Source organism: Ailuropoda melanoleuca, chromosome X (genome assembly GCF_002007445.2).
Source record: "Ailuropoda melanoleuca isolate Jingjing chromosome X, ASM200744v2, whole genome shotgun sequence".
Lineage (NCBI taxonomy): Eukaryota > Metazoa > Chordata > Mammalia > Carnivora > Ursidae > Ailuropoda > Ailuropoda melanoleuca.
The window spans coordinates 40,866,617-40,878,987 of NC_048238.1; the positions used below are offsets into that span (position 1 = coordinate 40,866,617).

Below are 12,371 nucleotides of genomic sequence, written 5' to 3' on the forward strand. Positions count from 1 at the left end.
AACAGATTTCAAAGGATTGAAATCATATGCTAAATGTTCTGTAATTACTGTTGAAATAAATTAAAACTGAACAGAAAGACAACCAGAAAATATCCAAATGTTTGGAAAGTAAGCAACACACATGCAAATATCCCATAAGTCAAAGAAGAAACCACGATGGAATTAGAAAATGTTTTGAGCAGAATGATAATGAAAATATGGCACATCAGAACTTGTGGGATGAGGCTGAAGCACTACTCAGATTGAAATGTATTGCTTTGTACATACCTACCAGAAAATTAGAAAATTTAAAAATTAGTGATCTAAGTTTGCAACTCAGGACATAAAATAATGAAAACTAACAAAGCCAAAAGTTAGTTCTTTGAAAAGATTAATACAATTGATAAATCTCTAACATGACCAATGAAGAAAAAGAGAAAACACAGATTATTAATGCCATGAATAAAAAAGAAACATCATTATAAATCTTACAGATATTAAAAGGATATTAAAAAGATATTATTACCAACTGTATGCCAATAAATTTGGTAATTGAGATTAAATGGACACAGTCCTAAAAAACACAAATTACAAGAAATATCATGAAAAAAAGAAAAAAATCTTAGTAGTCTTTTTATCTATTGAAAATATTAATTTATGGGGCGCCTGGGTGGCTCAGTTGGTTGAGCGTCTGCCTTCGGCTCATGGCGTGATCCAGCATCTGGGACGGAACCCCACATCAGGCTCCCTGCTCAACGAGGAGCCTGCTTCTCTCTCTCCCTCTGCCACTCCCCCTGCTTGTGCTCTCTCACTCTCTCTCAAATAAATAAATAAATAAAATCTTTTTTTTTAAAAGAAAATATTAATTTATAATTTAAAATCTTTCTGCAGGGGTGCCTGGGTGGCTCAGTCAGTTAAGTGTCCAACTCTTGGTTTCCATGATCTCAGAGTCAAGGGATCAAGCCCCACGTCAGGCTCTGCAGTGCAGAGTCTGTTTGAGATTCTCTTTCTCTCTCCCTCTGCCTCTGCCCCTCCCCCTGTGTGTACACACTCTCTCTCTCATAATTATATAAATAAAATCTTTAAAATAAAATAAAATAAAATATTTCTACAAACAAGCTTCCAGCCCACATGCCTTCATTGGTGAATTCTTCCTGTTATTTAAAGAAGGAATAATACCAATATCATTCAAGTTCTTTTGGAGACAGAAAGAGAGAGAGAATGCTTCCCGTCTCATTTGATAGTAAGTGGAACTGTATTCGAATGAAGAATTACACTTCTTCAAAAGATATTAAGAAAGTGAATAGGAAGCCAGAAACTGGGAGAAGATAATTGGATTACACAGATTGGATAAATGACTTATATTCGGAATATATAAAGAACTCTTAGAAATCAAAAAAAAGAGAAAGGCAGACAACCCAGTAGTAAAAGAAATGGCTAAGAGACATGAACAGATACTTTTAAAGAGGTATCCAAGTAAATGGTCATTATGTATATGAAAAGGTGCTGTACATCACTACTTATCCGGGAAATGAAACTTAAACCGCAATGGGACAACCCGACGCAGATACATACGCACAAAAGAATGGATGCAGTTAGAAAGACTTACAATATCAAGTGTTAATGAGTATTTGTAGCAACTGGAATTTACATACATTGATGGTAGGAATAGAAATACTTTCAACCACTTTGGGAAACAGGCAGTACCTACTGATGCTAAATGTACAGCTGTCCTGTATCCCAGCAGTGCCACTCGTAGGCATTTACTTAAGAGAAATGAATGTGTCCACTAAAAGAAATGTACAGAATGTTCATATCAGCATTAGCATAATTGCCAAAAACACGAAACACCCCAAGTGTCCATCAACAGGAGAATGGGTGAATGTTGTGCTGTTTTCTTACAATATGATAATACACAGCAATGAAAAAGAAAGAGCTACTGACACGCACAAGAACTTGGATGAATCTCAAAAAATTTATTGAACAGAAAAGCCATGTATGCAGATACACTCTCTCTATATATATATAGCTCAACTTATGTGAAGTTCAAGAACAAGCAAAACTAATCTATGGTGATAAATGATTAGTGGTCTATGATCAGAGTGGTGGTTATCTCTGAGAGTCAGTGATTGACTAGGAAGAGCTGCAGGGGAACTTTCTGGGACAATTAAAATGTTTTATATTTTCATCTAGATGGTGGTTACGTGGGTAACTGTGGGTATATACATACAAAAAATTCATTGGGCTCTACAGTTAAGATCTGCATTTTACTATGTAGAAATTATACCTCAATTTTTAAAAAACAAAGAATTTCCTATACACGTCATCTTATGAGCCTACAAGATTATTCCTTGGGGATATTTTTATAGAAATGATATTACTTGATCATTGGGATATACATGCAGTACACAAGTATGCCCATTTCATTACATCTGTGTCAACACTTGGTATTATCCATATTTCTTATTTTGTGGCCCATCTAATGATTGTTTCTTGCTCTTTCTTTTTTTTTAAAGATTTTATTTATTTATTTATTTGAGAGAGTGTGAGAGAGAGAGCATGAAAGAGAGAGCATAAAAGAGAGAGCACGAGGTGGGGGCAGAGGGCAAAGGGAGAAGCAGACTCCCTGCTGAGTGGGGAGCCCGAAGCGAGCACTGGGGCTCGCATCCCAGGACCCTGAGATCATGACCTGAGCTGAAGGCAGACCCTAAACTGACTGAACCACCCAGGCACCCTATTTTTTGCTCTTTCTAATATCAGTTATCCGTTTGGGTTTCCCCTTCTGTGAATTGCTTGTTCCTATTATTTTATCTTTTCTAACTATATAGTTTTTTCTCTCCTTGATTTGCACCTAATTTGCTCATTTCCTTTTCCATAGAGGCTTTACCCCCACTGAGATACCCCTGGTTATGGGTGTTATTTACCATCTTCTGGATATTTGTTCCTATAGTAATTAACTCAAAAGAATCTTCCATTCTGGACACTTAAGCTTTTTATTTGTATTCTGATGACTTCTATATTGACACCACTGGTTGCTATATTATAACTGGGTTCTGGTACCACGTTTACCTGCATATTAGACAATTCCCATAGAATATTCTACTTTATTCATCCTTACTTAGTATGTGGAGAATTGGCATCATCATTGCCTAAATCAGGAATCTTCACGTTATAAATTTTGTCAGATTCTGCTCTTTCTTGTTTCTTCCCTCTTAGTTATCTTCTCTTACTAACTTTTATACTCTGTGATTCCTATTTTTTTAAGAATACTATTCATATATACTCTCAACCTGATTCCTAGTAGCATCACCCAAAAGCAGATCTATATTTTCTTATGCTTGGATTATTCTGTTTCTAATGAGATTTGCAGATTCTATTCTTCTGTCTAGTTCATCCTAAATGTTCCTGATAGATTTCGTTACCTGAAACATTGCATTTATCTTTGTCATTGGCTTTATGAAGTAAACTTACAATTATTCCATATTATATAACACATGGCCAGTGTGGCCCATGTATTTCCAGTTCAAGTTGTATCCATACAGTTCCTTAATTCATGCGCCTCTCCACTTTTCACCTTGTCTTTAATGCCTACCATAGATGAAGTTCGTCTCTGCATCTAGGATCTTTATTATCTTGTATTCTGCCTATCTAGGTAATAGACACTTTCATTTTGTTTCATTTCAGGTTATCATCTATTCCATGAAATGGCAAATTTATTGCCCTTCTCCATTTCAGGGATTTTCAAAAAAATTACTAGGGGCAGATGCTTCTTTTTTATTTTTTATTTTTTTTAAAGATTTTATTTATTTATTTGAGAGAGAGAGAGACAGCCAGCGAGAGAGGGAACACAAGCAGGGGGAGTGGGAGAGGAAGAAGCAGGCTCATAGCAGAAGAGCCTGATGTGGGGCTCGATCCCATAACACCAGGATCACGCCCTGAGTCAAAGGCAGACGCCCAACCGCTGTGCCACCCAGGCGCCCCCAGATGCTTCTTTTTTAAAAGTCCCCGAAAATCAGAGCCTCTATCCTATTTTCAGTATTTGAACACTAAGCCTGAAGGAGATACTTACCAAGATTAACTCAATGAATTTGTGGGGGATAAGAATATAAGAGGATTTTGCTAAATTTCAGAGGGATTTTTAAAAACTCTACTGAGAGGTTTCAGTAGAACATAGATTGTAATTGGAAAGTGAAGACGGTGGCATCAAATAATAAAAATTTACTGCTTGTGCACTGTGTTTCTATTGTGATAGAAATCTATTAAAATGATTAGCAAAATGAATAGCACAGAAGGTGTCTGCTTTTGAAATTTAGGAAAACAAAGTCTCACTAGCAATATGATCGATTAACTTTCAAAGTAAAAGGTGATGGGTAGTAAGGAGGGTACGTATTGCATGGTGCACTGGGTGTTATACGCAACTAATGAAGCATTGAACTTTACATCAGAAACCGGGGATGAACTGTATGGTGACTAACATAATATAATTAAAAAACATTTAAAAAAACAAAATAAAAGGTTCAAACTGCTTAATGAATCATCAGTATGTTTTTAAATGGCACAAAAGAAAATGCTAAGAAGGCTAAATGGAGGAAGAGGGCATGAATGTGTCTCTTGGTTCGAGAATAAACGGGACTTTTGGAGGCATTTTTGTGAGTGGCAAATAGCCTGCAGGCTTGCACACACAGCTCTTACCTAGACTGTTGACTCTCCATTTTTGTACTGTTCATTGAATCTGTGGCTCAGGAAATGTGTAGAGAAGCTTATTATTGCAGGAGCAGATTTTTTACAGTGAAAATGGGTATTGGTGATCTAAACATTGTCCAGTACAGCAGGGGTTTAGAAGTTAACTTTATTATTTATAAGTTATACTTTCTATATATATATATATATATTTATAAGTTAAAGTGAAAAGCAGAAGTACTTCTGAAACCCTGCCTGGGAATCCAGTGCTTAATAGCTATAGAATAAATTAAAGCCAAGTACGTAAGAATAAAAATGCAACTTAAGAGTTAAGAGGCTGAGATTTTGGATGGGATATGTATGCAGAATACAGTATCAAAGTGACCACAGGGGAAAACGGGATTTGATGACCCCGAGTGTTCTCACTATCTAAAATCTCTTGGTGGGGCGCCTGGGTGGCACAGTCGGTTAAGTGTCTGTCTCTGGCTCAGGTCATGATCCCAGAGTTCTGGGATCGAGCCCCACTTTGGACTCCCTGCTCAGCGGGGAGACTGCTTCACCCTCTCCCTCTGCCTGCTGCTCACCCCATTTGTATGCTCACTCGCTCCTCTGTCAAATAAATAAGTAAATAAAATCTTTAAAAAATGAAATAAAATCTCTTGCTGATGAAATAATGTACAATTTTTCCATTTTAAAATTATCAAGAATCTGTCTCATGCATTATACTGGTAATGGAAACATCTGTGATTCCCACTCTGAAAATAGTATATTAATTATGTTAAAGCTTATTTGTAGTAATAAAGAGATTATAAGACATAGTGACTTAAATGCTAAAGATTTTACTTCTCTCTTATATAAAGTTTCTATTACCACAGGCCTTTGGAAAACCTCATTGCTCATGTTGTTTCCAGAATCCAGGTTCCTTCCATTACATAACCCCACCATCTCTTGGGTTTTTTTGTTTGTTTGTTTTTGTTTTTGTTTTTGTTTTTTTGGTGGCATCTGTATGTTTGTATCTGTGTTATTGCCAAGTCCAGATTTTAGTAAGCAAGAAGGTAGAAGAGGGTATAGAGAAAACATGCCTACAGTCTCAATGCTCTGGCTTGAAAGTGACACCCATCATTTCCTCTCATATTCTGTTGATGAGAACATTGTCACGTGGCCATACCAATTTTCAAAGGAGGCTGAGAAATGTTATATGACTGGGCAGCCATATGCCTGGCTGCTGTTCTGTTAATGCAAAAGAATGGTGAAACAGATTCCAGTGGACGGCTTTCAACCTACCACAAATAGCTTGTCTTCTCTACGATTTCATGCTTCTTGTTAGATGTATATATATTTTTAGGTCCAAGAAAACAATTTTACCTAGATAGAGAGTTGGAGTATAGAAATCTGTTTATTATTTGTATAGGACAGGATGGCTATGACTACGGTATTTTTCCTATAGGCATGAATAAATCCATTTTCTTGGTTTTATTGAGATGCAGTTGACATGCTCCATCACTGTATAAGTTTAAGGAGTCCTGCATAATGACTTCACGTAATACATTGTGAAATGATTACCACAATAAGCATAGTTAAAATCCATCTCATAAAAATAGCAAAAAAAAGACAAAGTGTGTTTTCCTTGTAATGAGAACTTTTCGAGTCTACTCCATTAGCACATTAAATTGGTTTTTTGATCACATTGATTTAGTATTGTTGCTAACAAGCAAAAAGGAGCAAGAGTAGTGAGGATTTAGAATCAAAAGCTAATGTGAACTTAGACTTTGAATCACCCTGTCCAAACCTAGTCTCTCCACAGATCATTTCCCTTAAAACCTTTGTCTTTTTAATCTTCAGTCCACCCTACTTTATATTCAAGCCTCCTACCAAAATAGAGCTAGACTGCTTATGTTGAACTCCAGCCTTCAACACTTAATTAACTATGTTTTAGGGCAAATTATATAAATAACCATTCTGACCTTCTCTTTCCTTATCTACAATAGGTAGATAATAATAGAAAATACCTCGAAGGGCTTTTGAAAGCATTAAGTGAGTAGGGGTGTGTGTGTGTGTGTGTGTGTGTGTATACATATACAATATATACACACACATATATATTGTGTGTGTATATATATATATTCCTTAGAATATATATATATATTATATATATATATATTTCTTAGAATATATATATATAATATATATATATATATATTTCTTAGAGTAATGCCTGGAACATCGTAAATGTTATGCAGGAACTTGGTGCATAATAAATGCTGTATCTCTTGTCATCATTGTGGTTATCATCATCATGTTTACTGGTTTCCCCCTGTGTTCAATTTGGATTAGCTTATGTGTACCTTTTAATCCTCTGTTATCTATTCTTTGTGTCAATTTTACTTTTTCTTTCTCTTTTTAGATGGGAGGTTTGGGATTAAGACCTCACAAAAAAGAATTTCTGGAAAAGCTTCGTTTCATAGTGAAGACACAAGAGATGATTCATTGTATTCCATTTTAGAAGAACTGTGGCAAGATTCTGAACAGATAAAAAGATATCAGGAAAAACAGAGCAAACCTCTGAGTCATGCTGCTTTCATCAATAAGAAAATACTGAATACAGAATGGGATTTTGAATATAAAGACAGTGGAAAATTTGTTCATCCAAATGCAAATCGTATTCTTTCACCAAAAAGACCCCATAAATGTGACTCATTTGGAAAGAGTTTTAGGCATCATTTAGACATACATATTCCTAGTAAAAACAGTGCAACAAAGAACTTTGATAAGAACATTGGACATGGTCAAGTGTTTACGCAGAGTTCTTCTTATACCAACCACGAAAATACTCATACAGGAGTGCAGTTCTGTGAAAGTAATCAGTGTGGGAAAGTCGTCAGTCTCAAGCAAGCACTCAGTCACAATCTGAAATTTCCTGTTGGAGAGAAAGCAGATATGTGTTCTGAACTCGGGAAGATCTTCACCCAGAAGTCACACCTCTTTGCACCTCAGAGAATCCACACTATGGAAAAACCTCATGAACTTAGCAAATGTGTTGATGTGTTTACACAGAAGCCACTACTCAGTATATATCTGAGAGTTCACAGAGATGAAAAACTATATATATGTACCGAATGTGGGAAGGCATTCATCCAGAATTCAGAATTAATCATGCATAAGAAAACTCATACTAGAGAAAAACCCTATAAATGCAATGAATGTGGAAAATCATTTTTTCAGGTGTCCTCTCTACTTAGGCACCAGACAACTCACACTGGAGAAAAACTCTATGAATGCAGTGAATGTGGGAAAGGCTTCTCCCTGAACTCAGCCCTCAATGTACATCAAAAAATTCATACAGGAGAGAGACACCACAAATGCGGTGAGTGTGGGAAAGCCTTTACCCAAAAATCAACACTCAGGATGCATCAGAGAATTCACACAGGAGAGAGATCGTACATATGTACTGAATGTGGGCAGGCCTTCATCCAGAAGGCGCACTTGATTGCCCATCAGAGAATCCATACTGGAGAGAAGCCTTATGAATGCAGTGACTGTGGGAAATCTTTCCCTTCTAAGTCACAACTCCAGATGCATAAGCGAATTCACACAGGAGAGAAACCCTATATATGCACTGAATGTGGGAAGGCCTTTACCAACAGGTCAAATCTCAACACTCACCAGAAATCTCATACTGGAGAGAAGTCTTATATATGTGCTGAGTGTGGAAAGGCCTTCACTGACAGGTCAAATTTCAATAAACACCAGACAATTCATACCGGAGAGAAGCCCTATGTTTGTGCTGATTGTGGGAGGGCCTTCATCCAGAAGTCAGAGTTAATGACGCATCAGAGAATTCATACTACAGAGAAGCCTTACAAATGTCCTCAGTGTGAGAAATCCTTCTCTAAGAAACCACATCTCAAAGTACATCAGCGAATTCACACAGGAGAGAAACCATACATGTGTGCAGAATGTGGGAAGGCCTTCACCGACAGGTCAAATTTCAATAAACACCAGACAATTCATACTGGAGATAAACCCTATAAATGCAGTGACTGTGGAAAGGGCTTCACTCAGAAATCGGTCCTAAGTATGCATCGCAATATTCATACATGAAAGTCACCCTTTTTCTTACAAATGAGGAAGGCTTACCACAGAAGTTAGGACCAAGTGTGTGTTAGAAAATCCATCCAAGACAGATCCTATATGAAGACACTGCATAATAAAAAGCATTCATCAGGCTCTCTCACCTGAGATGAGAAAAATTATTCAAAAGAGACCCTCTACGAATGCATTGAATAAAAGGGACTTTTCATATTTGCATGGCCTCGCATATAATAGAATTCGTACTGGGAAAAATGCTGTCAGTTTGCTGCATTCGGAAGAGCCTTCCTCTAGAAAGTATTGTAAGGCAAAGTGTTACCAAATTCTTTGTAGATGGAGTGAGCGAACGTATGTGACAGTCATGGTTACTGTGTTATATTAAGCAATGTAAAGTGGCAAGAAAATGAAGAACAACAAAATACTGTATTTGATGTGTAGACCTACTCTCAGTTCCGTAGGGTGTTTGTGGCAGAACACATTACAGAACAGGATGAATCATTGAATTGAAATTCTTCTTTGAATTTAATATAATTGTGTCTGTCACATATCTTTCCTATTGAATCCTCGTGTGAATCCACAGTTTTAAGGTCATTATGGATTGATAGAGACACACATCTGCAGATATAATCTCACTTGAACACATAAATATCCTATCATTCATACTTGTTTCCACGACATCATTTGTTTATTATCTTTCATTGTGGTACAATGCAAAATAGCCACAGACCTCTCCCATCCTTTTATGCATAACCCTTTGCAATGTTACTTGTTTTTTTTTTCTTTTATGAAGAGGTAGAGCTCTCTCTACTCCTTGACTCTGAGCTTGGCCATGTGATTTGCTTTGGCCAATGTACATTAGCAAAGAGATTCAAGAGGCTGGAGAAAAGTTTGCCTTGAGCCTTATCTTCTCTTGCTGCTCTCTGGAATTCTGAGACCTTCATGTGAAGAAATTCAGGAGTACTCTGCTGGGGGATGAGAAGCCACAGATGAGGCCTCTTAGACCAGCTTAGACATGAGAGTGAGACTTTCCTCAACCTCCAGCCCCAGCCAAACTGGCCCACACCGAAAGAGCCATACTAGTTACCCCAGCCAACCCGAAGAATTACGAGATACATAAAGTGATTCTTGTTTTAAGCTACTAAGTTTTGGGTAGTTTGTTGCACAGAAAATGCCAAGTAATACCTAAAAGTGTATACTCGTGGGGGGGGCATTATACAAAACATAAGACATGTGGCATTAGTTCTGGGCCTCGGTGGCAGGTGGAGACTGGAAACATTGAGGAAAACTGTTAAGAAAGGCTGGAAAAGATGGTAGCTCATGTTATTTACTAAGGAAAAGAATAGCAAAACAGTCACCATGCTCTGTGAGAAGATAGAGAACATACCAAACGAACTTGCAGAGAACGTTGGAAATACCAATTTGCTTCTTTTTAGCTGCATATGGTAAGGTACCAAAAGAGAGAGGAACTAAAGAAATAACTGTTCCATTTATAAGCAGACTCCAGAAGAAATACAAAAAAAGCCAGGACTTGCTGGGTTGGAAAATAACTATTTCTCACATCTCCAAGTCTCTCCAGCCATCAAAATATTCTCAAGGCGAAAAATGGTCTCAGGGTAGAGATCAAATCATGAATGCGGCTATAAGACCCTTTGTTAAAATGTGGGAAATATGTAAGTTGGTGTTTGGGAGACTCTGTCAGCTAAACCAAATGGCTTCTAAAAACTGCATGACACTGTCCATCCACGCCTGACACATTGCTAAAGTAGAGAGGGACCTGTTTTAAAAAGAATTGTCAATGTGGCATTCGGGGCGTGGACTAAATACAAACGAGATTCATGGAAGATCTATGAAGTTTCTTAGTAGAGTTTTACTACCTCCGGGTTGGACTTAAAGGAATTGAAACAGTCCAAAATGAAAAGCAGCCTTGGACTACCTTCTCTAACTTCTATGAACATGAAACAAACAGAGAAAGTTACTCAGCTGCCATTTCTTATGGGAAAAGAAGGATGTCTCAGAGAGAAGATCCAAGAGCAATATATTAAAATGGACTGGGAAGCTATTCCCAGGTAGAACTGGGACCCACTCAAGAAACATCATCCTCTGGAGCGGGGAGACAACATTTGCTCTGTGGGACTGTGTTATGGAACAGTGACTAAGATGTGCCTCTTGTTCCTCCCTTCTTTTAAATGAGAGTATCTACTGCAGTTCACCAGTCCCTATCTCACCGTTGTGTGTGTGTTGAGTGTGTGTGTGTATGGGGAGGGCGGTGATGGCCATATAACTTGTCATTTAGCTCACAGGTCTCTGGATCAAGAAACTGAGAAATTGCACCCAAGGAGTTTCAGCGACATCAGAACCTGATATGGAAAACTTGAGGTCCTGGATTTGAGCCTGATGCCCTAATTTGGGATGAGACAGTTGGAGGTCTTGGAATGAGGGTGAACATATTTTGCATGGTGTGGTAATGTGAATAATTAATGACCAGAAGATAGATTTTGTTAGATAGAAAAATGTTACAAATTTCTACCCTCCCTATATGTGTGTCCCTTTTCAGTCTTAATTTTGCTTTGTGTTTCAGTTGGGATAATTTCTATTACCCTATCTTCAGGTTCACGGATTTTTAACCCCTACCCCATTAGGTCTGTTTAACCCCTACTTCTGTTAGGTCTGCTGATGAACCCATTAAAGACATTCTTCATCTCAGTTATGTTTTCTTTATTTCTAGTATTTCCATTTGACTCTTACAGGTTTCATTTTTCTGCTGAAATTCCCCATCTGTTCATACCTGTTGTTCATATTTCCCACCATCCTTGCTAACATTTTAATCATTGTTAATTTAAATTCCCTATTTGATAGTACTAACAACTGGGTCAGCTGAGTCTGGATTTTTTTTATCACTCTGTCTCTTTAACAATGGACTGTTTATTCTTGCTTTTTGCATCTAATAATTTTTGGCTGAATGTCAGATGTTGTATGTAGGAGGGTAGAAACTGAGGTAATTAATATTTATTCCTGGAAATAGTTATGACTGCTTTTCTGATAAATCATTAAGGGGGGAGGGGATGAGTCCATCTAGTCAGCGTTTGGGCTGGGTTCAGGTTTTGTTGTTGCTGTGGTACCTTCGTTGTACCATGGACTTCAAATTTCTCAAGTGTTACCTTGGGCTTAGGGTAGGCACTGGTTTTCCAGATAATTTTTCTCAATATTCTTGTACCACCCCTGCCTTTAAGCCTTTCCTGTGTGCCTGCATCTCGGGGAGGAGGCTCTCTCTCCATGCCCTTGTCTCTCCCGTAGTAGTAGACTGCTGTTATTACTTGGGTCTTGGTGACCTGATGAGTAGGGGGTCAGGAGTTGTCCTGGACCAACCTCAGTTTTAGGCAGGCCTTGTAGCCCTAGGTCTTGAGGGTAGGCTTTTTTGGTAATCCTGCCCCTCCCCACGGGTAAATGGCCTTTAATGGTCTCAGCTCAGGATGATTACCCACCCTTCTCCCATGAATGGAAGGTTTTTTTCCTTTTCCTTTTTCTCTAGCCACAGCGGGTCTGCACCTGTGTCCTGGGGGGGGACTGGGTTTGCATCATTTCCCCCAGTGGTTTAAGGCTTTTGTTCTGTAAGGAAGCAGGGT

The 12,371-nt window shown here is 37.9% G+C and overlaps 1 protein-coding gene across 11 annotated transcripts in view; it reads left to right on the forward strand.

Moving 5' to 3' along the window:
- Positions 1–11,451, forward strand: part of ZNF81 (zinc finger protein 81) — a 118,977-nt gene extending 107,526 nt beyond the window's left edge. For all 11 annotated transcript variants that reach the window (XM_011223128.3, XM_011223124.3, XM_011223126.3 and 8 more), the window contains one exon: positions 7,064–11,451. In XM_011223128.3, coding sequence (XP_011221430.1) covers positions 7,064–8,760 — 1,697 coding nt within the window. In that variant the 3' untranslated portion in view covers positions 8,761–11,451. The remainder of the gene's footprint in view (positions 1–7,063) is intronic.
- Positions 11,452–12,371: the final 920 nt, after the last annotated feature.